The 25053-nt window shown below is 38.1% G+C and overlaps 1 protein-coding gene across 1 annotated transcript in view; it reads right to left on the bottom strand.

The window, feature by feature from the left end:
• Positions 1 to 5879: 5879 nt before the first annotated feature.
• Positions 5880 to 25053, bottom strand: part of LOC137045572 (probable serine/threonine-protein kinase ifkA) — a 22197-nt gene continuing 3023 nt past the window's right edge. Inside the window, exons 3-30 of the mRNA XM_067422280.1 lie at positions 24327 to 24472; positions 24072 to 24207; positions 23941 to 23993; positions 22233 to 22385; positions 22027 to 22159; positions 21908 to 21948; positions 21706 to 21820; positions 21559 to 21593; positions 21421 to 21472; positions 19318 to 19394; positions 19064 to 19183; positions 17298 to 17417; positions 16901 to 17105; positions 14586 to 14729; positions 14317 to 14418; positions 14142 to 14204; positions 13892 to 13981; positions 10679 to 11163; positions 10525 to 10551; positions 10307 to 10426; positions 9739 to 9861; positions 9508 to 9663; positions 9334 to 9381; positions 8194 to 8377; positions 7961 to 8101; positions 7301 to 7402; positions 7148 to 7210; positions 5880 to 6391 (exon numbers count right to left, since the gene is read on the bottom strand). Coding sequence (XP_067278381.1) covers positions 6266 to 6391; positions 7148 to 7210; positions 7301 to 7402; positions 7961 to 8101; positions 8194 to 8377; positions 9334 to 9381; positions 9508 to 9663; positions 9739 to 9861; positions 10307 to 10426; positions 10525 to 10551; positions 10679 to 11163; positions 13892 to 13981; positions 14142 to 14204; positions 14317 to 14418; positions 14586 to 14729; positions 16901 to 17105; positions 17298 to 17417; positions 19064 to 19183; positions 19318 to 19394; positions 21421 to 21472; positions 21559 to 21593; positions 21706 to 21820; positions 21908 to 21948; positions 22027 to 22159; positions 22233 to 22385; positions 23941 to 23993; positions 24072 to 24207; positions 24327 to 24472 — 3360 coding nt within the window. The 3' untranslated portion in view covers positions 5880 to 6265. The remainder of the gene's footprint in view (positions 6392 to 7147; positions 7211 to 7300; positions 7403 to 7960; positions 8102 to 8193; positions 8378 to 9333; positions 9382 to 9507; positions 9664 to 9738; positions 9862 to 10306; positions 10427 to 10524; positions 10552 to 10678; positions 11164 to 13891; positions 13982 to 14141; positions 14205 to 14316; positions 14419 to 14585; positions 14730 to 16900; positions 17106 to 17297; positions 17418 to 19063; positions 19184 to 19317; positions 19395 to 21420; positions 21473 to 21558; positions 21594 to 21705; positions 21821 to 21907; positions 21949 to 22026; positions 22160 to 22232; positions 22386 to 23940; positions 23994 to 24071; positions 24208 to 24326; positions 24473 to 25053) is intronic.

Below are 25053 nucleotides of genomic sequence, written 5' to 3'. Positions count from 1 at the left end.
TTGGCCTGAACTGTGAAACATTATTGACGCTCTCCCATTGGAAAATTTCTATTTTTGGAGATACACATTTTTCTATAGACAACTGCATTAACAGAATGATAATTTTATGAAGACAATAAAAAGTATTTATTTTGAAATGTTCAGAATTAGGGGTTGGATTGTTGTCCATTGTTTTTATAAATACATTTTTAGTGTTTGATTGTACAGTTTGTTAGCTTTTGCACTCGTGTGTCACTTTGAAAGACTTTGTTCGACTTTGTTTTCTACATTAATAAAAGAGAAATTATCAAAATGACTTTCATTTTGAATTTCAGTGAAGCTCAATGACACAGAGACAGAAACCCCAGGATCAGATTACATGCATTATTATTTCAGCAAAATAAAACAATAATGACTGTTTTTATAGGTTATAACAAACATAATGCTGTGTAAACGTCTGACAATAAGCAGCAGCATGTGCTTTCTACTATAGAAGTACAACAATGGAAGTAATGTTGTTTTTGCCAATAATATACTCATTCATATCTTTTTCTTTGGACGCACACTGTATCTGCTTGTCCATTATAAAAGAGTGTTGTTTTGTCAAACGCCTTCATTCATTGAGACGTACAACAGAGCGCTTGGGCTCACAGTGACGTACATTTGGCATGTTTTTCTCTGGAAAAATAAAGCTTCATATATAAACTCAAATCTATGATAAGTAAATATTATACAATCCGGGCTACTAATTTTAATGGATAATTGGGTCCCTATCATACACACGGTGTAACGCAAGTGATTTTCTGCTAGTTTCAGCTAGTTCTCATTTCCACGTCCAGCCTCACGTTGTTTAAATATCAAATCCACTGGCGCATCTGTTCACCCATGGGCGTCTGGTCTGAAAAGCAGGTGTGTTCAGGAGCATTGTTGGTGTGTTTTTATTTTGAGGAACTGAAATCGACTGACCATTGACCAACACAAACCGGCTCTAAAGTCAATAGTGCAGTATTTTTGTATTATTTAAAAGGACCCGCAGCAACACACACATGCCAAATATTAAAAATAAAAGAATTCCTCTCTGGAGAAGTGTGGCGAGGTGAATGAGCGAGGGACACGGGAGGAGCGAGTGAGACCGGGGATGTGATTGCGAAGGAGCATCACCTGCGAGCCACACCGGTCTCGAGTCCTCTCATGAGGGAGCTCGGAGGCATTTAAGGACGAGCGACACCAGTCAAGGACGAGAGAGGACCAGGCCTGGACTTTACGTTGAGTTTTGTTTATGGTTTGTTTATGTGTGTGCGGGCAGTCGTCTGTGAGGGGCTGCCCGCGGTTTACTTTCGTTTTGGTTATTTAATAAAAGTTGTTGAATGTTCGCCGGTTCCCGCCTCCTTCCTTCCCATCTACGAACTTTATTACAAGAAGCATTTAGTCTTTCCACTCGAATGTGAATAGTGAATCTGTCATGGTGTGAGCACAACTGGCTTTTAAAGGGAACGGGAGATGAAACTCTGATTGGTTTATTGCACGTCACGCCGAAAACTCACACATGACTCATTAAGAGACGAGGGACAACCTTTTTGGACCATGCGCCTCGAGCGCCGATCGTTTTTTGCGTCGTTAAACTAGTAAAAGTGGATTCGGACTCGCCCTAAATGCACCTGCGCCATGAGCTTCAGACCATGTGCTCAATTCGTTAAAATATGTTGTTAGTGATAATTTACTCACCTTTATGTTGTTCCTAATCAATATGACTTTCTTTCTTCATTGGAACATAAACAGAGAAATTCTGAAGAATGTTAATGCTGCTCTTTTCCATGAACTGAAAGGACAAAAAAGCACCATAAATGTTCAGTTTGTCTAAGTATTTACATTTTTCATTTATCCATGCATTTCAATGTGTTATGATGATGTAGAGTTGGGTAACCTTCTATGGAGTGGATGCACTGACGGCAGATGAGCAGCTGCATAACTGGATTTATTAGGGGAAACGTGATTAAAACAAACAATTATCAGTTTAAACTAAAGGTTAGACTTGATATATATTGTTCCTTTGAACAGAGGTTTTCAAACTTTATGATGCCAAGTACCCCCAAATATGATGAACTTTTTATGAGGGACCCCCTTCCTAAAATTCATCTATTTATTTTTATGTATGAAAATCATTTAAAATGTTAGATAAGTAACAAAGTGTGACATTAGAAAAACAACATTTGTCTCCAAACTTAAATTGGCTACTCTTAAATGTTGGAAGTATAAACCTGAAGAACATTCAGTTCTTCACAAGAACTTTCACAATAAATGTATGTAATCAGCTTAGATACTGCATTAGGTATACTGTAACTATAGTGAGAAAAACTCTCTAGAAAGTTACAAAGCAGACATATACAATTCTGGAAAGTATGTATACAGCAAGAAAGGATAGAAACGTTTAGAACTGAAACAAATCGAATGTTTGGGAGATTTTATCAATTTTTGCTTAATTTTTTTAATCTCTGAAATTTTCCCTGGGGGTCCTCAGACCCAAGTTTGAAAACGCTTGCCTTACAACGTACCAAAGATCCAGTGATCTATGGATATTGACGTACAGCCAGAAATCGTGTTTCCTGACATTTTTATGTGCCTGATTTTGACGACGGAGAAATACATTAAATCAGCACCAGGTAACTTTTCAACCTTCATAATATATTTTCAAGACTCTTGTGATGATACATCGAGTTTTTAAATGAATAAAAGTTTTTAATCGTACTTTTAAACTTCGGGTTTCGGGTAGTAACCCGAGAACAAAAAGAACTACAAAATTCGACTGCTTTACGGCATATACGTCACTTCCCTCACCACACACACTTCCTTAAATTCGGACGTGCGAGGCAGCAGAGACAAATAAGAAAGAAAATTTTTGTTGGAGGGAAGCAATAAGAGGAAACGAAAAAGTGCTGTGATTAAAGGCAGGACGAGGATCAACATGTGAGCAGCGTTTGCTCGTCGGCGTGAGCTGAAGGAGGCGTGCCCGACCGATGCTGTCCTGCTTGTTATGGTGATTACCGACCACTCAAACATTGAACTGAAGTTTTTATATAGATTCTGTAAAATGCTAACTACTATACTATACTACTATAATGACGCTGGCTTGTAAATGTGAGCATCGGGATTATTTGGCGTTTGAAAAAAATAAAACCCATAAAATTATATTCATATGACATGCTGAAACATGCCACTGACTGTACCTGGGATAAAGACATTTCACACACGCCGCCAGAAGAACACCTGCATGTGAACTCCTCCTGCAGTGTTCAGGGGAACTGTTAGTGCTGCACCGACCCGCGGGACGCTTTTATGAAGTTATTTGGCCCGCCCCGCACCACTGTATATATTTTTACAACCCGCCGCGCACCCGCGACCATTAAATAGACATACGGGGTCCGCGGGTTATGAGACGACCCGCGCATCACTAGTTCAGGGCTATCAGGGCTGTCATGTCAACAAATGCACGCGCGATGGCATCCCCTGTTGTAGGAGGACAGAGCTTATGACAGTAGTTGAGGACATTATTTTTTCCCAACTGTAGGGGGACCCCGAGAGCAAAAGTTACCAAGTGCTGCTTTAAGCAAATTTGCCTGTGAACACTTTATATAATACAATATCGGTAGGTCTAAATCCGGGTGATCACTTGTATCGGTGTTATATATCTCGTCATATCGTCCAGCCATGCAGTGGTGTAGGGCACTGGACTCTAGAGCAGAGAGACGTGTTCTCTGAAGCAACCAATCACGCTTCTCTGTCTGACAATCCCATGGATGTGTCTGGGTTTGGCGGTTGCCAGAAGAACGGGAATTGCCTGACAACATTGTGCCAAGTGTATAGTTTGGTGGAGGCGGGATTATGTTGTGGGGTTGTTTTTCAGGGTTTGGGCTTGGCCCCTTAGGGCCCCTTTCACACCGCAAATCTTAATGCTCAATTCTGATTTTTTTGCTCAATCTGATTTTTTGTTTGGCTGTTCACATTACCTTTTAAAATGTGGCCTATATCTGATTCCAGTGTGAACTGTTTGAGGTTTCAAACTAACACACAAGTGCAAAAAACAATATCAATGACATCAGACGCAGCACGCTGTTGCACTAAAGTTCGGGAGGTTATGGAGGAAGTAAGCAAAAATGTTTGTGTAATGGAAGCCATAACATTAATGAGCATGTGCTGAAGAGGAGAAGAACGAAAAGAAAAAGAGCAAAATTGGTTATTTTGGCCTTTTGCCACATTCTTTTGGCACTGAAGCCACGTTTTTCTGTGTCCCCACTCTTCCATTTTGTGTGCTATTTTTTCAAAAACAGAGCGGTTATGGTAGGATACTTCTAGCGTAGCTTTAATTAAAGTATCTCCCCATAAATTAATTAGGCCTATCACCTCGCTCTCCCTCCACTGACTCGCTCCATCGCTGTTCTCCATATCTAGTCAAGTTTTTAATGTTACTGTCTGTGTCTGTTGTGTCTACGGCTAACTCGCCGGCGCATAATTGTGACAAATGTCGACATAGATTGACGTAAAAGTCACATCAAATCCACCTTGGTGGTTCACACTGCGGCCGCTTTGGAAAAAATCAGATCTGGGTCAGATTCAGGACCACATATGTATGCGGTCTAAATCTGATTGGAAAAAATCAGATCTGGGTTAGATTTGAGTGTTCACACTACCTCTGAAGAGGTTTGACCTGGTCACTTGACCCCCAAAAAATCAGATTTGGGTCACTTTAGCCTGCAGTGTGAACCAGTGAAAGGAACTCTTAGGACTGCAAATCTTAGTGCTCAATTCAGATTTTTTGCTCAGATCTGATTTTTTGTTTGGCTGTTCACATTACCTTTTAAAATGTGGTCTAAATCTGATTCCAGTGTGAACTGTTTGAGGTTTCAAACTAACCCGCATGTGCAAAAGAAGTAAGCATTTTTGCTTTTATTTAAACAAGTTTGAGTAATGGAAGCCATAACATTAATGAGCAGGAGGTGAAGAGGAGAAGAACGAAAAGAAAGAGAGCAAAATTGGTTATTTTGGCCTTTTGTCACCTTCCTTTGACACTGAAGCCACGTTTTTCTGTCCCCGTTCTTCCATTTCGTGTGTTTTCAAAAACCAATCCAATCCAAAAACGCTATTCTGAAAACACATAAAATGACTTCTGTCAAAATATTTCTATTTGATATTTATAAATTCACTATTGATAATTTCTTTACCGTACAGAACAGTTAACAAATATGAAAATCAAATACACACCAAACATTTTGACATAAGAGTCAACACCTACAGCTAAGTCGAAAATTAATATCATTCTGGCCTGTAGTTGCTGTTGAATCCTCCGAGTTGACATCTTGTTCCAGTAATTTCGACAGTAATGACTATAAGGCAACATTACCTTTAATCTCGTGTATATATTTAAGGAAAAAATAACAAACTTGCAGACGTTGTGTAGAACAGAAATGCACGTGAGGATAATCAGCGTCAGCGCAGTAACAGCGACAGCTAGCGGAAAAAGACGAGCACTGCCACAGAAAAAAGAAAGAAAAAAAAACTAAAATGGTTACAATTCAAAACGATATTCTCAAGAAAATATGTTTGAAATATTTTTTAGATCGAAAAAAAAAAACACCTGGATTTTTTTATATTTATGTTTTCATTTTAGAAGATAGTATTATCCCCCCAAACTAAAGCAATAAAATAAAATAAAAATAGTATGCTACAATTTTTTGTTATTGTAATATTGTAATAAAAAACTAATATAATTTAAAACCATGTGAGATTAATATTTTATACAATATTCTATAATATATAAGTATTGTAAGTATTAACACATATTAATGACACATTTTATTTTTTCTTAATTTTTTTCTTTTATTTCACACATGTACACATACAGCACATTTGTCAAAAATAATCAGTTGTTCCCAGCACTCATAATTGCATAAATGCATCAATTTTGCATCCAACATTACAGTAATGATGTGAAATTACGTTCATGGTCAGTTTTTGTAAAAAAGTAGCCTCACAACATCTTTAAAATGTATTTTTAGACTGACAATGAAGTGCAACTTGTGAAATATTTAAAATATATTAGAAAATCTGAGAATAATTCTCAATATTTTTATGACTTTATGATATCTCCTTAATAAGAGATCATTAAACAGTTCATTAAATAATGAATACATCAAGAAATTAATCAGAACAGGAAGTTGTAGCCTGTCCGAAGTACTCTTGCGGTAAAACGTTCTCCACCAAACTACAGAGGCAGGTTCATTACAAACACATCTCAGATAGTTTTCTGGCTTAGCAGATTCTGATCCAGAGAGAAAAACGTCTCAAGTTTTCCTTTGATGTCTTTTGCATGTGGCCTGTCCTCTGGAGTAAAGGACAGCATCTCCTTGATGAATTTATTCTGGAAAAGATGCATAAAAAAGGGCTAAACTCAGTCAAATCAATATTTATGTGCAGAAAAAGCAGGGTGCGATTCACGGAGGGCTTTTGGGGTTGGGCTGAAGGATCCAAAATAACAAAACACTGAAATGGGAGCGCACAGTTTATCTGTCAGTCAATTATGAGTGACAGTTGAGTTTATTACTATAATAGTAAGGTTTTGCCTCCACGTCGTGTATTAAAATCGTTTAATGCACTGCTAGCCATGGATTATCCCGCTTATACCATGGTCATTGGCCAGTATTGACAACTTTAAGCTGTTATTGATGTTTGCAGCACAATATTTGACTGGACAGATTTAAATGATAGTTATTTTTATCAGTTATGGCTTATTAAATCCACCATTCTTTGAATCAGACACAGAGATAAAGCAGTAAGTGTGTAAGATTACATTTATTTGAATTAATTATCGCTTGAGTGATGTGTGTGTGTGTATTACCTGTGTCTGTTCAGTGTCTCTTTCTATTAACAACGAAGCTGTGTTTATTTTCTTCAGAATAGTGATGTAACCGCCTCGTTGCTGAGAAGTATATTGTAGCGATTGAGTAGAAAACTATTTTAGCTATTACTAAAAGTCGCGGAGCAGCTGTGCTTTAAACGGTTTAATTGCACACCTTCCAGCCAATCAGAATCGAATGTGTGTGTGTGTGTGTGTGTGTGTGTGCACCCACTCCCCCCCATTGTGTATTCGCACCCTGGGTAAAATCAAATTTCTTACTTCAGTCGGATAACTGTCACAAAAACCTTCCGGAAACCTTTGATTTCTCAGATCTTGCCACAGCTGCAATGTCAAAAAACATTTTTTTAAAAACAATGTTTGGAAATATCACTACAAACAGTGAATACAGTCAATACTGATGAAAATACTGACCTCCACTCTCTCCATACCAGTGGACAATTTCCAGAGCATCTCAAACCATATGAGTCCAAGGGGGAAAATGTCTGTTTTTTCATCATAATTCCTCTTATTTTCCTACGGTAAACAACGATATTTAATTTATTAGTATTATTTTACTTATGTATTTGGTTATTTATAAATGTATTTATTTATTTTAAACATAAAATAGTTTAAAATCCTCACAAATGGGTAAGGGTACTCATATAAACAAAAAACAATAGCTCTAATCTTTGTGAATACACTAAAAAAGTAATATTAGGGACTTTAAGCAACAGCCACTGATGGAACGGCAACGGCGTTCTGGCGTTCTATTGCGCATGCGTGACTTTAAATGCTACTTCGTGACGTTCTACTGTAACCGTCTACTACGGGAGAACAGCTGATTTGCCGTAGTCAGTAATACGTGACAGATTAGATAAGTAAATATAGTTATGTGGAATTTTAATTGTATCTGTTTATAATTTAATGCCAAAAGCAACCATTTACTTGCTTTTTAAATTACATGTTTCTTTATATTTGGTCAAATTATATTTTGCGTTCTTTGGCTACGGCAGTTAAACATTTACTTCCGGTCGCTGTTGCCGTTCCATCAGTGGCTGTTGCTTAAAGTCCCTAATAATAAAAGTGTGTCACCTGCTCAGGACTCATATATTGCAGTGTTCCTCTTCTCTTTGACCTCTTTATAGGGTCACCGCTGTGATTGGTCTGAGCCGCCACCAGCCCAAAGTCTCCGATCTTCACTTTGCCATCGGTGCCAAACATTATGTTATCAGGCTAAAAGGAAAGCACAAATGGCTGAATATGGGAAAAAGCTTGTTCGTTTGCATGGTAAATCACAATATTCTCCCAGTCACTAAAAGCAATACCTTCAGGTCTCGGTGGATGAGATTGTTTGAATGGATGTATTCCACTCCACTGATAATTTCATGAAACACTTTATGGATTTCCTCTGTGTTTCTCTGTTTGTTTTTCTGATTTCTGTCCTTTATCCACGCAGTCAGTGTTCCTCCCTCACAGAACTCCATCTGGATCAACAAATACATCTCGCTGCTGAAACAGAGACATTTCAAATCATCATTATGCTTACATTGGTTCTTTCATCTGGCCCTTTAAATTAAATAAGTATTGTGACCAAACCAGCTTTGAGAAACATTATATTTTAGTTGTAATAGTAACTAATTATATGCGTTACTACCCAGTATTACATATGCATTACATGATACAAAGAATTAAATATATTTTATTTTTCTTTGTATTTTCATATAAATATTGTACTCAATTATTTTATTCAAGAATGCATTTCAAGTCAAGTCAAAAGTAATCTAAAAGTAATCAGTAATGGACTGCAATTTGTAAGTAATCACACACTGTTTGTAATTGTTAATCCATCTTAAATTTAAGATGACAAAATTATGGAGAGTTTGTGTAATTGCATGTATGATCGTGAAATTAAATGCTAAATTAAATGATCCGGGAAATGCAGAGCAGCAGTTTGGTTTAAATTGATGGTTGTTTTTGGACTAGTTTAAAGGTTAAAGTAAAATAAAATCTGTTTGTGGCAAGGGGGGCGTGGTTCAGCGAGGTCTGCAGCGGGAGAGAGAGCCGCGGGACGAGCGGTAAGTGAGTGGGTTGGACGCAGATTGATAACACCTGTTTCTGATTCCAGTAATGGGTGTGGAGAGCATAGATGGTGGAGAGAGCTTAAAACGCTGGCAGAATCGGAAGCATGGGAGAGAGAGACGGACTGCTGACGTTCCCCACAGAGACATTGAGCTTGCCGGAACCCGGAAGTGGAACGACCCGGAAGCGAAACCGAAACTGAGCAAAGGAAAAGTCACACGCTGAAGTGTGCACGTTGTTGATTTTGAGTGATTAAATAAAAGAGACGTCAGCAGTCCAAGCCGACCCCTTGTCCTCTTCCTTCCTTATCTACGAACTCTTTACACTGTTATTTACAAAAAATCCAGTTGTTGTATCATGCATTTATTGTAAAGAAATAAACTCACTGATTTAAAGGGTCCAGGTTTCCTGAGGGCCCAGCGGCAGATGCTGATCTGAGAACAGACAATCAAAGCCGTGACCAGTTGAACGAACACTGTAATGATAGTTTACTCTTTTAAATTTCACACTATATAGAAGTAAAATAAACAAGTGTCTCATAAGACGACTGCTGGACATACTCTGCTGTCACAACCAGACTCGCCATTCCTGATGTGACATCATCGTTGTCATCATCATCGTCGTCATCATCATCATCGTCATCATCATCATCATCGTCATCTTCTTCACAGCCGGCTTTCTCAAAGGTCACTACATCTGATGAAGAGCCTGATGTTCTGAACATAACACACATAAACGTCATAATAGAGAAGCACTCAATGTTTTAGCAAAAGCAATGGAGACCTGCTTACTTGGACACGTTGTTTCTTTCTCGCGTTGATGTGCAGTTCTCAGAATCTGGCCAGCATGTAATGTAGCGGACTATGTGTGGGTGATCTAGCCTGGCCAATGCCTTCACCTCGGAATCAGCTTCCCTGTTTTAAATGAATGAATGAACGAATGAATGAATAATGAATGAATGAACGAATGAATGAATAATGAATGAATGAACGAATCAATGAATGAATGAAAAAAAGAATGAATAAAATAAATTAATGCATGATAAATGAATGAATGAATGAATGAATGAATAAGGAAATAAATTATTGCATGAATAAATAAATAAATGCATGAAACATTAATAAATGAATGCATGCATGAATAAACAAAATGCATGAATACATAAATGTATGAATAAATTAATGCATAAATAAATTAATGTGTACATGAATGCATCAATTCAATAAATGCATGAGTTAACAAATGCATGGACAAATGAATGAATGTACGTATAATCAAATGTCAATTCTGTGATTTTTATGTTGTAACACATAATAATGACAACAAAAAATTTGAACTTTATGACTTGTATAAACTTACCGAGTTAAGACGACTTTCTTCACAGCGTAGATCTTGCCATCGAATTTATGCTTTACTTTATAAACACAACCGAAGCCTCCTTTACCAAGCACTGTGATCACATCAAAACACTGAGACAACCTACAGATGACACACATGTCAAACAGCAATACAGAATTCATCATCATTATCCTATAAACAATGCATGTATTTAAAACATTTCTCTTTGGTGGACTTACCCTGAATTTGAGCCCAGTCTAAAATCACTGCATGGGAAATAAAACAGGAGCTATTCAATAACACACCATTTAAAAAATATATTATCCTAAACACTGGCAAACCATGCATTATACAGTCTCACGATTGTTTTAATCAAATAAACACAACACAAACCTCTCTGGGGTGTAACTCCCATTGCTCTCCTCCTCTTCATTCAGTGTCCACATGCTGGTTTTGGCACATTTCTGTACTTTTCCCTCCCGCTCCATGCTGTACAGCTGTTTCTTTATGGTTTTTGATGGCTGTCCCAGCTCTTTGGCGACCTGATGGGCTTTTAAAGCTCCTGATCTCAGCAGATCCCTAACACGTTTCTCTTCGCATGTGTCTCTTGTCGCCGGGGACTTTTGCTCTGGTTTAAGTGTTGGTTTGATTTCATTCCTCTTCTCCATTAGATCCCAAACAGGAGGAGTTTCATTAGTTCCGGACACTTGTTTTGATTTCTGTAGTTTGTATAAATGCCTGTTCACGATGGATCTGTTCAGTCCGAATTCTTTAGAAATGATCAAAGCTGTGCTTTTGCCATTTCGTCCCAAGAAGTCTAAGATCTTCCTCTCCATTTCAGTCTCGGCAGACATTTTGCTTCGGTCCAGATTTAGATGCTGTCAGATTCTCGGTCCAGAGACCAAACCTCTCACGAATTCCGTGTGGGAATTTAAACCAGCCTTTAACTTTCAGTTTCGTTTCCTCCTGGCTTTCCTCGGCTGTGCTTTTCTAACATGTTATAACACGCCCATTAGTAAGTTTCGAGTCAATATCGTGAACATTTTTTTTTATTCTTCAATTTCTTAGTTAACATAGCCTAGGCTACAGAAAATTGGAAATTATATAGTAGATAGCCTAGGCCTATAATTAGGCCTATATAGCTATTCTACAAAAAATGTGTATTGGGGAAAATAGTTTATTGGTTATTTGGAAACATATCAGTTTAATACAAAATTTACTATTTCATTATTTATATATTAATAATTTAATTTTACAGTAATGGGTGGCAAATCGCGCTCTGTTCTGAGCATAGCAAGTTCGCAGAACTAATTTAAAGGGACAGTTCAGCCACTTCTTTAATTACTGTCCCACTTAAGTTCATGAACAGATCATAAAATTAATCCATATTGAGCGGTTTAATTAATATTTTCAGAAAGAACTATATCGCTTTAGTTTACAGGATGAAACAGGAAGCCCGTTACCGCCACAAAAAATACAAATATAAATATCCCAGATATCTCTTATCCCAGAAATCTGACTTCATAACTCGCAAGTGTGAGAAAAAAGCTCAGATTTGTGGGAAAGTCAGAATTGTGACTTTTTAATCACACAATTGCGAGTTTATATCTCAGTTATCTTTATAACTCGCAATTGTGAAAAAGTCAGAATTCTGAGATAAAACGTCGTAGCTTTTATTTGGTGGCGCGGAAACGGGCTTTCACAATGAACAGAGTAACATTGATCAGCGAACATAAAGCTCAACATCAAACAGAAGAAAAAACCTCTTGATGAAGCTCAGATGTGATGCATAACAATCCATTCATGCATGCATGCATTTCTCTTTATCTACCCTTTAATTTGGACGTTTTTAATATAACATTTTACATTTTTTATATAGATGTTTGTTTATAATAAAAACGCTACACAGATTTTGTTTGACATATTTGCAATCCTTTATTTAGTACTTCGTTCGGCGGTTTGGAGTGCACACTCACCGGCTTGCGTTGTGCTACTTCTGTTAGTTTCTTCTGATCCTTGTTTTCTATTGAGTTTAAGTTACCGTGAGATGCTTTGGAGTTGAGAGGGATGGCGTTGGTTGCGGTTTGTGTGTGTGTGTGTGTGTCCTCCGTCGCTGCGGTCTCAGACGCTCATGCAGCAGCGGAGATTTATCCGCTCGTCGATACCAACTAGAAGTGACGTCATAGGTGGGGGCGGAATTTGATTTGAGGTTTTACTCGTTGCTATTATTATTTGTAGGTTTACAATATTATTAGTTTGTCATTTTATTTACTTTGATTTTGTTTGTTTTGCAAATAACTTGTTGCTTTATAAAATGTTGATTGTATGTTTCCCCTTGTCTTGTTTAAGTGAGCTCACCGTGCCTGTCTGTTGTTTTAGTTAAGGGGTCAGTTGTGTTATTTTCAAGGTCTCCTTAGTGTTCTATGTATATTGAGTCAAGCCTGTTTTATTTGACCTCAGTTTATTTAAGAGCTAGAGTATTTGTTAGATTAAATAGATTTATTTTGTATTCTTTCTTTATTTGTATTTCTTATTTTTTGGGGGTACAACCCACTTTTTGCTGGAAATTCAGGGTCCTCGTGCCTTAGTACCTGGCTTTATCACGTCGCTGAAGCTGCTGCGTAACACGAGTGAACCTTACTGGTTCTCGCATGTCAAGAAAACATTAGATGTGTGAGTTGATGAACGTTTACAGGTGAATAAAAGCCTAAATTAAAGCTGAATGAAAGTCTTACGGGTTTGAAATGACATGATTGAACTAACCCTTTAAGGTGAAATCATTCGTCATGTATTTTCCACGTCACTCCCTTTTACTACTGAATATGAAGTTTTAACACTCTGAACTTTTACATATGTAAAAGAATTTATACATAAATGAGTAGACATTTCATTTGAGCTTTCTTTAACCAGTCAACAGGATTCTTACTTACAATGACAACCTGGCAATTTAAGAGTTTATGTACTGTTACCGACTTTTATTTTCATGAGAACATCCCAACAATATCCAGTCAGAGTCACAAACAGCAAAAGATGGGGAAAGAATACTGCCTCAAATTTACTTTTTCCCCACATGAGATATGATTCCATAACCTGTAGAAAAGATTAAAAGCCCCGAATATTATGCAATAGACACAATAAGACAGGGATAAAAGCTGACGGCAATTCATACAAACAGGTAACGGAGTGAATCAGCAATGTCAAGATTATTCATGTAAACATACAGAATGAATTACAGCGATACTGATTAGAAATGAGCTTTAGACCTAATGTAAATTGCATGATTTGTACTTTTTCACCCTTAAGTTTTTTTTCTTTTGTGGGACACAATGACATTCTGCTCAACAACAACAAAAAAAGCATGAGGATGAGTAAATTAAAATTAAATTTTTAAGACTGAATTGCACACTTGCCATCTGTTGACATATTACATTTAATCATTCAGCAGACGCTTTTATCCAAAGCGACTTACAAAAAGTGGAGAAATCTTGACTAAATCTAAAGCACTTTTTGTAGTGCTTCGCCTTAAATGTTACAGTATAAGCAACTGCTATTATTATAAAGGCATAAAGAGAAGAGATCTCATCAGTCTTTATCTGTCTTCAGGACTGTGTAGTTTTGTTCCAGCTCTCTGATCAGCTCTGTGGCGTCTGGTCTGTCTTCCGGCCTGGCACTCAACATTCGCTCAATGAGCTTGTGCTTTTTCATCAGCATCACACGTAACGCAGCCGTGAAGAATGAGATAACATGTTAGATAATGCTCGCCTCTGAGTAACAAGCAGGCATTGATCATTTCTGCATGTACACCAAAGAAAATGCATGCTCAAGTTCAGCATTTTGATCGTGGAATTACACTCACCTCAAAGCTAAAATTCTGGGAGAAATTTGGTGGAAAAACCCTACTTCTTACGTCATCCCAAATCTAAAAGTCACAACAACAACAAAAAACATACTTACTCATAACAAATCAGATATAGCTCAAGATGAATGCATAGATTGTATTATTATATAAAGGATTAAAAGAGGAGTCAAACCTTTTTCTTTTCATGCACTGTGCTGATATTATAGATGAGCTCAAAGTATACGAGACCCATAGCATATATATCCACCTTTCTGTCATAGGATCGTTGATTCTCCTAAATATTCATTTTATAACAATACAAAAGTCAGCACAAAAAGCATTAAACCACTGTGTTGATCAATATAACCAACAAATAAATCAAAATCGACTCTACTTTCTGATTCTTCAGTGAGCGCTTCAGTCGTTTTATGTGTTGACATTAATGCACGCCTCTTGACTCACCTGCTCCGGGCTCATGTAACTACGGGTTCCTGTTCTTTTAGTCCGCTCCAGGAGCTGATCATCATTGTCATTTTCTGCTGCAGTCACGAGGCCGAAGTCTCCAACCTTCACTCCTCCGTCACTGCTGAACATTATGTTTAGCGGCTGAAACAAAGAAACAGAGCTGAGAATTTATTTTCAAACTGGGTTATAGTCAATGATTAAAACCCATTAATTGTTTCGTGTTCCTTAAATAAATGTTAACTGAAATTAACCTCATGTTATAGACATATACATATATATAAAACAATTATATATAATGCACACAGCAAAATTACTAAACATTAAAAAATGCAAACAGAAAACAAAAAAAGTAAATAAACACTATAATAGTTAATAATACTAATATTTATCTCATAAATTGAAAATGACACGCATGAATCTGTGGGCGGGGCTAAACAGGCAATGACGTAGAAGTGGGCGTTGCCATTCTTCAGGGTCGTTCATCGCACTATGATGCAATAATCCGAAACAAGTCTTTTTGGGAGCTTGGTTTCAATTAAAGCTGTTTTTGGTCAGTTGTGGTCAGAATTATTGGCCCCCCTGGTAAATATGACAAAAGATATACAATGTAGAACAATGATGGCTGTAAAAATAATCTACATTGTTTATCCTTTTGATCTTTCATTACATTTTTTTTTGGTAAAAGCTAACCTTTCATTGAAGTAAAAGAATTTAAAGTAGAGTTAAATCACATTATGAAATAAATGCTTTCTCCAAAACACATTGGACATAAATATTAGCCAGGGGTGGAACTTGTCACCTTTCAGCGAAATTTGCAGTTTTCTACATTATCGTCTTGCAATCGGGCAGTCACTGTGAATGACATCAACACACTTGTGCCGTCCGAAGTTACTCGTTTACGTGAGGTTGCTGTGCTGCGTGGTCACAAAAACATTTCGTTTGCATGCGTTTGTAAGCAATGTTTCCATGGCTGCGAGGTAACATTTAATTCCAGACCTATCATTTATTCTGTAAATAAAGGGCTGTGCGTCACTCGTGTCATAATATTCACGTAAAACAGCATTCACATAGCCTGACGTGGTCATATAGCCTGGATGCCAGTCGAACTTAGCCCCGGCCACAACATTTTTAGGTCGGGCAGTTCGGTCTGGACTCGATCCATAGAGGAGTAATTATCCCCGAACAGAAACTGTTCAGACCAATGAGATCATCAGGGCGGGCTTTAGACGACGACGGACAGATGATCAACAGTAACGTAATCATCACGTCATCAAAGGGGCTTGGGTTATATTTGTTCGAATCCTAAACGGAGAGCTTGTTTGTATCTGCATCACCTTCACTATTTCTCTCAGAAATGATGATCTTGTTTGGTAAGTACTCTGTGTATCATTAAATTATGTTATTTTTTTTTCAACACCAGCAAAGATCGTTTATTCCAGCGTGCAGACAGGGTTGCCAAGTTTTTCCAACAAAACCCGCCAACTACTAGCCCTAAACAATAGCTTCTCGGGGGGTTCTCCAGGGAAAAATGGTGTTTGTGGGGTAAAATGTGTGTTATTTTGGCATGGTTGCTGCTAAAATTCGCACTCATGGGTCTATATATCACATAATAGTCGAAACAAATGCGACAAATGACGAATGGAGCATCAGACTCATATTCTGTCTAGAGCTGAGCATGAGCACGTCAGGCTAATGGTCATCCTCAGCTCTAGTCAGAATATGAGTCTGATGCTCCATTGGGCTGTGATTATGGGGCGTGTTTCAACCCAACCAGGAAAGACCTCAATTGGATAGACCTACAACCAATTTAGAGCAACGGAGCGACGCATAACGTTAGTTGTCAAATGTCAACAGAGCTGAATGCATAGACCAACAAGCTCTCCGTTTAGGATTCGAACAAATATAATCCAAGCCCCTTTGATGACGTGATGATTACGTTACTGTTGATCATCTGTCCGTCATCGTCTAAAGCCCGCCCTGATGATCTCATTAGTTCCAACAGTTTCTGTTCGGGGATAATTACTCCTCTATGGATCGAGTGCAGACCGAATCGCCCAACCTAAAAATATTGTGGGCGGGGCTAAGTTCAGCTGGCATCCAGTCTAGTATTCACATACAAAAAAACTGTTTGCCCGTCCAACCACTACCGGTGCTACTCAGCCACTGTGGTGGTAAAACCTGCCACTGTCACAGCCCTATTCAACACATACTTCTTTTGAAAAAATCCCTTAAACTTTGGTTTAAGGTTTAATGACCCTTTAATGACCCCTTGTGTACGAGCCTGATGTTAGCTCATTTTAGCGAGGTCTCACCTTAAGGTCTCTGTGGATCAAGCCTTCAGCGTGAATGTACTCCACAGCCGTCAGAACCTCTCTGCTGATCTGTGCCGCATCCGCTCTCCTCTCTGGGAAACGTTCAGTTGAAGAGTTCCTTGTATTAATCCATGCAGAAAGCGTGTCTCCCTCACAAAGCTCCATCTGAATGTAGAGGAACTCTGTCCCCGAGCCACTGCCAGAACTAAAAGCCAATATATAGATAACATGGATTTTAAGCAGAAAGAATTTTCCAAAAAAAAAGTCCAATACAAATACATGTTAATATGAGTAGAAATACAGGGACTGCATGACTATTCAACAATTAGTGTGAGTCGAGTAGTCATGAAACACTTTCAGTGATTTGATTTAGAGCGAGTTGTGTTTGCTGAATTACTCTGAGATGGTCTCTGAAGAATCGTGTCTGTATGCCGTCTCCTCTTCCCAAGTTGTGTAGTAGCGGACGATGTTGGGGTGATTAAAACCAGCTAAAGCACGAACCTCACGAAGGGCTTTTCTGGGGAGATACAAATGATGTCATAACATTATGTTATGTAGAGCCAATAAAAGCCAATCAAATTACATTAAAGGGACCTCTTATGCAACTTTTCACAAGATATAAGTCTATCGTGTCCCCAGTGTGTGACGTTTCAGCTTAAAATACCCCTCAGATCCTTTATTATAGCTTGTCAAATTTGCTCCAATTTTGGTGTGAGCAAAAACACTTTTGTGCGTGTCCCTTTAGAGGTGCGGTGTGTAGTATTTATGAGGATCTATTGACAGAAATGCAATATAATATACATAAGTGTGTTTACAGTGGAGTATAAAGACCTTAAATAATTAACTTTTTTGTTTTTATTACTTTAGAATGAGCCGTTTCCACACACACGCACACGCACACGCGCACACACTCGCACACACACACAGGGGGTCCCCTTAAAGTGAAGTCGCTGTCATGTTTCTACAGTAGCCCTAAAGGGACAAACTTCTCTAGAGAACACTAGCTACTCTCTGCTGTCTCAGACGATGCCATTTTTGTCCTGTGTCAGCCACCGTAGATTCTCTATGTGCTTCGAAAGGGAGAGGTGAGCAGAGGCCGGTTGCAATGCACAATCTCACCACTAGATGCTGCTAAAATGTACACACTGCACCTTTAAATGCAAATAAGCTGCTGTTTCCCACCTCCTTTCCAGAAGAAGGCGGAGCCTTTACAACTCGTGCTTTGGATACTGTTGTGGCAAAAAATATGTTAACTCCGTTGCATTTCTGAATAAGAGACAAACCTAAGCCAATTGTGTCTTTATAAAGATTTAATCCTTGCAAGAATGAATTCACAGTCAACACAACCAGGTAATGCCTGCATCGAGTGTGAACTGAGGAGAAAAAAGAAGCTTTTATACCCTTCATTCTCCCAGTATCTTTCCGTACAGGGGGGAGGTAAGAAACACACACACAAATGGCCCCCCTTCTGTCTTAGAACTAATTTAAATGAAAAGCAACAAACAGTGGTCTTTGATCTAATTTAGATTAGCCGACACCTCTGATGAGGGAAAACTCTCAAACTAGGGTTCCCGCCACTACCCCCTGGGTTTCAAAAGACACTGTCTTATGGTGTTTTATTATGGCAGAAACAGATGTTGACTTCGTGTGTGAACTCAAACCTAAATTATTAAAATTTCTTCAACAATACTCCAGCAACAACAATATTGGAGAATGTCAAGCAGCCAAAATGTCAAAACTTGTCAGTAATGGCCTTACATGTCGTAAACTTTTGAACAAATCCAGCGTTTAACTGAACCTCGTTTGTGAAGCAGTCCAGCGTAAAATGATTTGCGCAAATATATTACACTTTAATGACTTTCTTCGCCACATTTCCGTCATAAATGAACTTCAACCACGGTGTTCTCATTGGCTCAGATGACAGGAGTATATGGAGACTCTTAGGTTCGAACATCCAACAACAGAATATTTGTTTTTGGCTGCAGACATTGTATATCTCTAGCTGCTACAAGCGAGGAAACAGAAATGGCGGCTCACCAGGGCGGGATCTATGCTAATAGGGCAGATTGTTATGGGCGGGGCTTAAGTTAGAGTAGGGGTCATCTGGAAATGTTGCATTAAAGGTCCCCTTTAAGATGACAAACTTAATGGTCATTTACTTACTCTCGACTCTTCACTATCTTCACAGCATAATATTTGTTCTCCAGCTTTTGTCTTGCCTTGAAAACTCGGCCGAAGCCACCTTTGCCAAGCGGATTTATTGAGTCAAAGTCTTTTAAAAACCTAAAGAGATTTAAAAAAACAAAACAAAAAAACAGATTCAGAACAATGGAGAAACTATTTTCTAAAGTTATCCTGATCGACACAGCATTTGTAATAAAATGCACAGGTAAAAATTAAAGCAGGGTATGATTTACCTTGACTTTGTAGCTTGGTTTGAAGGTCGATCTACAGATGACTTTGTCAGATTGTGTGCATTCTTGTTAGGAATATTCTGTGAAAATTATTGGAAGAGGAAAATATAAGAAACAATTAAATAAAAGAAAAAGTAACTTTTCTTACACTTGGAGATTCATAAAGACCAAGCTAAATTTTTCAATAAAACTGTGTAAAATGAGACCATTGGAAAGAGAAAATCATTTTTTTTTGTATACTCATATATTAGAGCTGCATGATTCTAGATAAACTGAGATTCACTTTCTTTTTATGTGGAGATCACAATTCGGAATAGGCAGCTAAATAAACAAAATAACACGTAATTTACTACTGACACAATATCAATTGCCACAAACTATTTCAAAATGTTTAATTAATTAGAATTTCTAGTGAAAGATTCAATGACTCACTCATAAAGACTTCACTTGCTTCATCACTGGATGAATCAGTGTTTTTGAATGAATCTCTTGAATGAATGACTCAGGGTGCGTTCACACTTGTAGTTCGGTTAGTTTGGTCAGGACCAAAAAACAAAAACAAAACATATAGCCCTGGTCCGCTTAGCGTTCACACTGGCATTTTTAACAGCGAACCTAGAGTTACCGAACCAAAGGCACAGGGAGACGGTCACAACCTGATTGGTCAGCTTATATAAGTAAGTAAGCTTACTTACTGAACATTCAAAACAATGCTGTGTGCTGGTGTAAACGCCATCATTTTATGCGTGTACATGGCATTATTTTTACCAGCTGAGAACTCATGAAGCGGTCATAAAATGTCCAAAACAGCAGCAGGATTTCCTCCGTTTTATGCAGAAAAGAGCCGGCCGGCGTCTGTACCGTCAAATGGGCAACACGGGTCCTTTGATGAGATGAACCAGGTATGCTTTTTCCAAACATGCTCGTCGGACCAAATATTGATGAGACACTAACCTCCTCGTTGCTCTACGTTTGTCCTCTAACGTTAACTTTATTCATTTAGAATACACCAATCTTTCCGCGTTGTCAAATCAGCTGACTATGCGTCGCATCTTGTGACATACGTCCTGTTTTTGGTCCGTTTATATGTCTTTGGTCCGTGTTGGGTTCATATGTCAATCGAGTTCGTTTGGAAGCGGACCGAGACTCCTCTCTTTAGCGCTCTCGGTCCGCTTGTTTAGTGCGCACCAGGGTTCGGATGGCAGCGTTCACATATGTTCAAATGAACCGCACTGAACGAGCAATCGCACCAGGGTTCAGATGGCAGCGTTCACATATGTTCAAATGAACCGCACTAAACGAGCAATCGCACCAGGGTTCAGATGGCAGCGTTCACATATGTTCAAATGAACCGCACTAAACGAGCAATCGCACCAGGGTTCAGATGGCAGCGTTCACATATGTTCAAATGAACCGCACTAAACGAGCAATCGCACCAGGGTTCAGATGGCAGCGTTCACATATGTTCAAATGAACCGCACTAAACGAGCAATCGCACCAGGGTTCAGATGGCAGCGTTCACATATGTTCAAATGAACCGCACTAAACGAGCAATCGCACCAGGGTTCAGATGGCAGCGTTCACATATGTTCAAATGAACCGCACTAAACGAGCAATCGCACCAGGGTTCAGATGGCAGCGTTCACATATGTTCAAATGAACCGCACTAAACGAGCAATCGCACCAGGGTTCAGATGGCAGCGTTCACATATGTTCAAATGAACCGCACTAAACGAGCAATCGCACCAGGGTTCGTTTTAATCCAACCAAACATGGCAAGTGTGAACGCGTACCCTCAATGACAAAGACAGTCATAAATACTTGTCAAGGGTTTAATAGCTATCATTTAGGAAGAAGATCACTTAGGTATTTGAATCGAGACTCCAATTTTATAACGATTAATCGTGCAGCTCTATCAAAAATAGTCGAACATACACAACCCTTCACATATGTTTTGCTTCCTTAAACACGCCACATTTTTTCATTGTTACAGTCATTGTTTTTTTTAAATTCTTAACAGAAAAATTTAACTTTTCACAGATGGCTTAATTTTGTTCAACTTTAATACGTTCAGCATAACATTGTGTGACATTAATGTTCCAATACCTCTTTACCCGGAGGCTGGACGATTGGTGACAGAAGAAATGTTGGTGCTAATCTAAAAAAAATAATAATAATAATTGTTTAGTGTTATTTTATATTATTGATGATGAAATTAACGTGCAATTAACTGTAAAATCTTACTTTATTTTTGGCTTTACATCCAGAGGGCTCACACACTGTAATACAGTTTGTATTTCATAAGTTCACATATAAAGTGTTAAAATACAATCTCATAGCCTCTCATAAGTCAAAAATGCAAATGCTGCCAATAACATAGACTGGACTTACGGGACTTATCGCCATAGGAGAACTGACAGCAGATGAGTCTTTGAACATGATGAAATCGCTAGAGCTGGGAGTTTCAGACGAGCCGTTTGATGACAGTCGTGCATCCTCGGATTTACTATGAACAGATAAACAGTGAGCTGCAGTCTATCTTTATATCATATATTATATGCAACGTAATGTTGTTTCGTTCATTTAAACGTACGATGTCTCTGGGGTTTGTGAAGAGGTGTCATCTTCAGAACTCTGTTAATTAGAAACATGTGCATTAGTCAACAATAACATCTAGAATACAGACATAGCAGTTTTTATTAAGGGTCCTGCCTGTGTGGTCCAGCCAGACTGATCGCAAATTTCACTCCAAGCGTGCTGAGCAGCTTGTTGCTTCGCATCTTTTGCGTTCTTTCCTTGTCCTTCAGGGTATTCCTTCCCGTCCATGACAACTTTATACACAAACCTGAAGAAGCAAATGTTAGTTTTACTTTTTAACTCTGAACAAATCTGAAATGTGGTGTTTGTGCGAGACTTACTCTGGGTTGTGAGGAGGGCCTCTTCTCTCCACTAATTTGAAATCATACACACGCTTATTTTTCTGGCAGTAGTCATTGAGATATGCAATGTAGTTTTTGTCAAGAATGAAGCCTCGGGAATCATCAGCAATACTCAAACGGTCCAGGCTAGGGCTTAAATAAAGGAAAAAATGTCAAAATAAACAGATCATCATGTACAAAATATAGTAAAAGAGCCTATTAAAGGATTAGTTCACTTCAAAAGGAAAATTTCCGGATATTTTACTTGCCCCCATCTCATCCAAGATGTTCATATCTGTCTTTCTTCAGTTGAAAATAATTTTTTATTGAGGAAAGCGTTCCAGGATTTTTCTCCACATAATGGACTTCAATGGGAACCAACAGTTGAAGGTCCAAATCAATGCAGTTTCAGAGGAAGAGCTTCAGAGGCGCTGACGAGCATTTGTGGTTAAAAAGTATGTGTGTGTGTGTGTGTGTGTGTGTGTGTGTGTGTGTGTGTGTGTGTGTGTGTGTGTGTGTGTGTGTGTGTGTGTGTGTGTGTAAAAAAAAATTAGCGGAAAACGTCCGATGGTTTGTCTGGACTGGATCAGACCCTATTCCTCTGGGATCAGTCAGCGCCTCTGAAGCTCTTCCTCTGAAACTGCATTGATTTGGACCTTCAACCGTTGGTCCCCATTGAAGTCCATTATGTGGAGAAAAATCCTGGAACGCTTTCCTCAAAAAACAGAATTTATTTTCGACTGAAGAAAGAAAGACGTGAAGATTTTGGATGAGATGGAGGCAAGTAAAATATCAGGAAATTTTAATTCTGAAGTGAACTAATCCTTTAAATCAGTCGTTCCCAACTGGGGAAAAATGCATTTCAATTAGTGGAAGCTCATCAAATGAGACAAATTGCAACATAAACAGGTTGCATGAAATCCACTCATCCTCAAAAACCACCAAAACTTCACAAGGTCAGATCAAATATCTAGACTGTGGCTTGTATTGAAAATGGATTCTGTTGCAGTGAGGATAAACATGGTTTGTGTCGAACAATGTGATTTTTAGTGGCAAATAATTTTTAAAATAAAAATATGGCCTATTATGCTCTAAGCCCTGTGTTTTTGGGATCTACTAGAAAAGGTTGGCATGCATTATTTCCCCATATTCTCCATTGTTGCGGCTCCTCTCTTCCTAGTCTGTCAGTAACGCTCTTTGTAGTTCCTGTCTCTATGAAGCCCCGCCTTCTGAGAAAACACGCTCTGATTGGTTCGGCTGGAGCAGCGTGTTGTGATTGGTCAAGCGCATTTGGGAAATGTCCCGCCCCTTAAAATAACCGCCAGTTTCTAACTCAACCAGGCTCCGCCCCTTTATTCTGAGGAACATTGTGACGTGTTTGTTCCCAAAAGAAAATTTGTGATTACAATGGAGGCGTTTCAGGGAGTTCAGAAACACTGACACTGATGTAGAGAATAACTTCCACTGGAGGGATTCAGGAAACCTTTTTGCTGCTCAAACAGCAACTATAACGAACGTTGAAAATGTAAAAAAAGCATAATAGGTCCTATTATGTAATTTCAGTATTTTATAATTATCTATTTAATAATTTCAGTTCTGTGGTGGGTCATTTGGATCTAAATTGACGTCTGATGTAGAGTCCTAAAGTAAGACCAGTTGAAAAGCACAAGCATTATTACTGTCAATCATAATGTTGTTCATTATTTACCTACAAGCTCCAACCTCTGACCTCTGTGATCTATTGGTGTTCTCGTCAAAGACCTTAAATGCAAAATAAGATGTCAAACACAACTCATAAATGAGCTTTTAGACAGTTCAAGTAGATAGATGCAGTGTTACCTCTGTACTTTGTGTTTTACACAGCTCTTCATAAACACGGAAAGCGGCTGCTTCTTTGGCTTCCTTCTTATTTTTTCCATAAGCCTCCAGAAACTCTCTATCACCGCAAACATACTTACAAGCAAAAGTGCCCAATCTGCAAAAGAGATATGAGAGAAGACTGGACTTAATTCAGCAGTTTGAGCACATTTTCCAGCTGGACCCTGTGAATCAGAAGATCAAGCATATGTGTGAGTAAATGTATTGAACACTTACTGAGTAAGGTTTGCTGGATCCATCTTAGTGGTCTCACGGGCCTCGAATACTAACTTGTTCTTCTGTGAATGTTCATTGAGCCAAATTGAGTAAGTCCGTAGAGTTAAATTTATGTTGTTGGAAATATTTTGAACAGATGATGTTGGCTGTAGGTAAAGACATACACATTCATTTCTCAACACTTCACCAGAATGTATTTCTGTGTGTATTTTTATAATACAGAACTAGACTGAGAGACCATCTAAAGGCCTTTGCAGGTGTTTTGAGTTCATTAGCTGATTAAAGTGTGGCACCAGGCGTCTTCAATATTGAACCTTTTCAGAATATTCTAATTTTATGAGATAAATTTGGGATTTTCCTTAGTTCTCAGTTATAATCATCAAAATTAGACAAAATAAACATTTAATATATAAAATATTCACATATATAAAAATACAAACACATGCATGTATTTTATTTACGAAAAATGTGTTATATTTATAAATAAAATATTTATTTATATATATATATATATATATATATATAAATTATTTGAATATACATAGTATATATATGCAAATATTTCACATGCATGAGTGTGTATTTATATACATAATAATTATACACAGTATTTATTATGTAAACACAAACAATTATTTTGGATGTGATTAATTGCGATTAATCGATTTGACAAAACTAATATATAAAGTATATTGCTCATTGTATTATTGCTTTTTAACAAAAAATT

The sequence above is a fragment of the Pseudorasbora parva genome, chromosome 17, assembly GCF_024679245.1.
Source record: "Pseudorasbora parva isolate DD20220531a chromosome 17, ASM2467924v1, whole genome shotgun sequence".
In the NCBI taxonomy this organism is placed as follows: domain Eukaryota; kingdom Metazoa; phylum Chordata; class Actinopteri; order Cypriniformes; family Gobionidae; genus Pseudorasbora; species Pseudorasbora parva.
This window is presented reverse-complemented; position numbering and strand designations above follow the sequence as displayed.